This window comes from Contarinia nasturtii, unplaced genomic scaffold (genome assembly GCF_009176525.2).
Source record: "Contarinia nasturtii isolate CC-2019 unplaced genomic scaffold, AAFC_CNas_1.1 Cnas_scaffold_695, whole genome shotgun sequence".
NCBI lineage: Eukaryota > Metazoa > Arthropoda > Insecta > Diptera > Cecidomyiidae > Contarinia > Contarinia nasturtii.
Genome location: NW_022198046.1, coordinates 12,118,800 through 12,123,473, shown reverse-complemented (window position 1 = coordinate 12,123,473; position 4,674 = coordinate 12,118,800). Strand labels below are relative to the sequence as shown.

At 34.8% G+C, this 4,674-nt stretch overlaps 1 protein-coding gene across 1 annotated transcript; it reads right to left on the bottom strand.

The window, feature by feature from the left end:
* Positions 1-214: 214 nt before the first annotated feature.
* LOC116341321 (pancreatic lipase-related protein 2) lies at positions 215-4,585 on the bottom strand. Its single transcript, XM_031768298.1, has 7 exons — positions 3,633-4,585; positions 1,441-1,704; positions 1,276-1,361; positions 1,034-1,208; positions 797-964; positions 516-708; positions 215-440 (listed from the first exon to the last, which is right to left on the bottom strand). Exons 1-7 carry the CDS (start codon positions 3,703-3,705, stop codon positions 329-331), a joined length of 1,071 nt encoding a protein of 356 aa, XP_031624158.1. The 5' UTR covers positions 3,706-4,585; the 3' UTR covers positions 215-328.
* Between the last annotated feature and the right edge of the window lie 89 nt (positions 4,586-4,674).

The window sequence follows — 4,674 nt, the reverse complement described above, 5'->3', positions numbered from 1 at the left end:
GAATTGCATTTTAAATCAAGTTCATTTAATTTTCATGCTCAAAACAGAGTGTGCGAAACGAAAAGGGCAAGGTTATTTACCGGTTTCATGGTTTGCCATTGATCTTTTTCTGCCTTATTTTTTTTTTATTAGATTTTATGGTTTTCGTTCGGTAAGAATACATTTTTTTTTACTTTATCTATGGTAATTTATTTTCGTTTCCTTTAAAAAGGGTTAAAAAAAAATTGTTTATATCACATTTTACGTCGTAGATAACTTTTTTTATATGACAAAAAGAGTTTTGTTATTGTACATTTTTAGAAAAAAAATGATGTTTATCGTATGCGGCTCATTTTCTCAATCCTGCATATTTTTGATCATTTGATCCTTCAGCGTTGTTAGGGTAACCACGAGCAAATGGAGGATCAGGATTTGTTGTTACGTAGTATACACCACGAGCTCTGTCATTATTTGAATAAAAGAGTATTACATTTTAAATAATATTTACGAAACATAATCAAGTTTTGGAATCATACTTTGGTGTGCAATGTTCTCCCATCAAAACGTATTCTTCATCTTTTGGATGACACCAGCCCAGTACGTATGTTAGTAAATTTCGACAAGGTCCGGCCCAAAAGCCTCGATCACTGTTGATCGACTCGATGAAATATGGCGTGACTTTTGTGTGATCACATGCAAGTGTTTTGAATAGTGTTGAACTCGCGCAACCTATAGAAAAACCTCATTTCAATAAACTGTTGTGTTTACCAAACATTTTTGATTGGCATTTTTTTCTCTAAAAAGTGGACAGTTTTACCTGGTTGACTAGTTCCTCCGTTGACATAAAAATCGGCGTGACCACTTGGAGTCCATTGACCTAAAATTCCGGCGCCCGTGTGCAATACATCCACAAAATGTGCGTCACTCTTGTCCAAATCCCGTGTAGTGTTTGTAGTCGAATAGAAAAATATAGTGGGATCCAAACCTATTTAAGAAATAACTTCTATTATTAAAAAAAGAATCAAATCATCGAATTGAAAAAAAAAGTGCATACCGGTAATTCGGCCAAGTTTTCCCTCTTCCGGTTTAAGATGATTGGCCACTAGCCCAGCAATATGCGCACCAACCGAATAGCCGATTAAATGCATATTATCGGGCCGCACACCACGTGGATGATTCGCAATATACTTAACTAATTGTGCAATACATAAACTACCAAACCGTGGTGCCTGCAATGCACAAAGAAACAAATCAATCAAAACGTGTGCTTTATGTGCACCTTTTCAATTAACTAACCCATTCCATTTGACTTAAACATGGTTCTTTCACTGCCCGACTATAGTCGACAATTATGATATTGTAATCGCCCAATCGAAAATATGCTTCAATAAGAAAAGGAACAAAAGAAAAGAAATAATGAGATATGGCGGGAAAAAAGCGCACGATCGATATAAATCAAACCTTCACGTAAATCGGGACTAGGTGAGAAATTTCGACCGCCACCAAAACCATGGATGATAATTTTCGTTGGATGTGCTCGATTAAAATGCGTATAATAAAGTGCTTCTGGATCTAGTACATCGAGTTTTTCGGGTCTTTTCATAGTTCTTCGCGTATATAAATAAAATTCAATTTTCGGATGAGGACATCGATACGGCTTTTCAAAGCATGATTTTGTTTTAAACACGCTCGCCTCGGTCGTCGTTTCAGCTTTTTGTGCTGCACCTACACGAGAGAAGAAAAAAAAATGTATACATACTTTACTCATAAATACTATTTGAATTGACTTGTTGAAATGGCAGTGCTGGCGATGGGGTTAATTACATCTGAATATATTTAGATTTTTTACAGAAAAATAATATATATCGGCTGTGTGGATCTTAATGCATTTCGTATAATTTGTTTTGTGCGTGATACTAATTACAACACCGCTTCGCCACTTTTAACAGAAGAATTACATAAAATGCAAGAACTTGAAAATGCAAATAAATTCAACGCCAACAAATAGCGCAAATAGATAAAACTTCAAATTCATAGACAACTTTGTAACATTTTTTTTTCATTTCATTCGTTTGCGTTGCGAATAATGCCGACTTTTTTTCGCAGTATGCATTCACGTGCGATCGTATTGCAAACGCTAGAAATAGTAATTAGACCCATAGTGACTGTAAAAAAAATTGAGAAGCCACACCGCGCATGTATTCCAGTTAGTAGATAATCGTAATTAAGTTTATAGTTTTTAAATGTGTTTTATCGTTGGGGTAATTGTTAAAAGTCATTAAAATTGTCAACGCATCGCAAATGTTCTGATTTATTCCGCTCGGAATATAGATATCGTTTATTGAACTTTGTATATACAACACATACAAACACACACACACACACATACACCGAACGCTGATATGTATCTGATTGCACGTACGGTTTTTTAATTTCTCAAATGGATATTTCGGACTCGTTTTGACGTAATTTCCCCCTTGCTGAAGATTAAAAAAAAAATGTGCCGATTTCTTATTTTGTCGATCACACGATTCACGATTGGATGTGATTAACATTAACCTCCATGCGGTAAACAAATGAATGGTATTTAACATGAGCACGGCAACCGTTCATCCAGTGAGTGGCGAACGCGTACAAAATGTATCAACGCAAAGCTGTTCATATGCACACCAAACATACACATGGCAAAGCGTTGAGTTCGAGCGCATTTTAAAGTGAAAGTCTCCATCATCGACATTTCTTCGGCGAAGTCTTCTTTTAGCGAGGTATTATTGTTGTCTGCTTCATCGTTTCGTCTTGGATTCGTTAACAACAACAGCATTAATGCACATTGCTTGAGGTCTTTTGTTGCTTTTTTTTTTTGTTTCATAGCAAGTTATTGTCGGTATTTGTTTTACAAATTTGGGTGATTATCGCCTTTTCTCCGATTCCAAAGAAGTAGAAAATAATTGAATTTTGTTTTCATTTTGATCGAATAATGTTTTTTTTTTTTAATTTTCGATTGACGTGGTTCCACACATAAAACACATACAGACGTTTTTATTTTTAAATATCGCGATTAATTTTTGCACACACCAGTTAGCAATAATTTACAATATGCGGAAATAGATAGATTGCATTGCATTTAATATTTATATAGAACGATTGCCGTTTTTGTTTGCAAACAAACGAAAGTGAATTTGATATTTATTCGAATCGAAGAAAACAATTCATACATAAACGTATGGCGTGTGTGCTTAAACTTTCTATTCAATCGGTGAATCAATCACATACGGCAGTGATACCTACACACTACCTCATTCATTTTACTGTTATTTGATTATATGGAATGAAGAAAACATGCGTTCCAGAAGAAGAAAAAAACCCAAATCGAAAATATGGTGAAATGCCATCGGTAAAACGTGATCAAGTATACCTTTTGATACAAAGCGACATTAAGAGCGCTCAACCGATAATATAATAGTATGTTGTCAAGAAGATATGTTTCTTTAAAAAATCGTTGAACTTGCACGACGAAGAAAAAAAGAGACCATTTAATCATAGTTCACTCTCGATTAGATAATGATGTTATTCAAGCTTGTGATGCGTAATATGTTGGGATTACATTCACTTTGTACGCAAACTTTTCGATGACAATTCCACAACAAACTCACCTGCAAAAGCCACCAATGCCAATAGAGAGATCACTGTTAACGTCAAAATGCCAAAACAACTCTTCATGCACATGATTCTCCTTTTTAAAACATTATCCAATTTTGATGCGGTTGATTTTTTTGGCGCTGTCGCGTTACTTTTTCTTAACTAAATTTCCGATATCGTATTTATATTCTCTACTGGTAGCTTCCCAATGATTAGCGTCTATTACACACAGATTACGTTGACTTTTATTACAGCAACTAAATGCAGTTACAATCAAACAATAAAAGTATAGTATCACTTTCGCTCGATCGTATTATTATTTCGTTGAACGCACATAATGTCTACTGCTTCAGTTGCAACCAGTTTTTATGTACGTGTGTGTTTATGGTTTGTTTTTTATTTTATTTTCAACTGAGATACGATTGCACTACACTTAAATTGCATCGAATTTTCCAGTCGTCTGTGTTTTATGGATTGAATAACTGTAACAACTGAATCCGAATCGAGAGGTAATATTGTTTCAATGGTTATTTTTTTTTTCTAAATTAAATTTGCTCGGAATTTTTCCTTTTCTGAACGCGTTGTGTAACACAAAACAAGTTTCAATTGAATAAAGAATATTATTATCAATTTTTTTTGTAATGCATCAATCCGTGTGTAATACAGAGCAAAGTCGTAAATGCATTGGTTCCGACTGCGCACCACACGCTTTCATATTATGCTCTCAAGCTTCCGACGACGTACCAATTAATTTATGATATTTTTTACAGGTTCTTTTTTTCTTTTTTCGTTGTCACACTTCACTGTGCTTTTTTTTCTTCTTCACGATTTGGGTTAGTGTTCGACACGTAAAAAAAATTGTCATAAAAATGTTGATCGACGCAGTAAAAAACGTAAACCGAAAAATTGTGTTGTTTACAGAAAGCCGGCGTATTTCGAACTGTGTTTTTTGTCTGTTGTTCGAGCACGATCGACGGCAAACTCGAACATCGAATGTATAGTGGGAAACCCCACTTTCCATTTTTTAAAGTCTTGGCGGAAGGTTTGATGCTGATT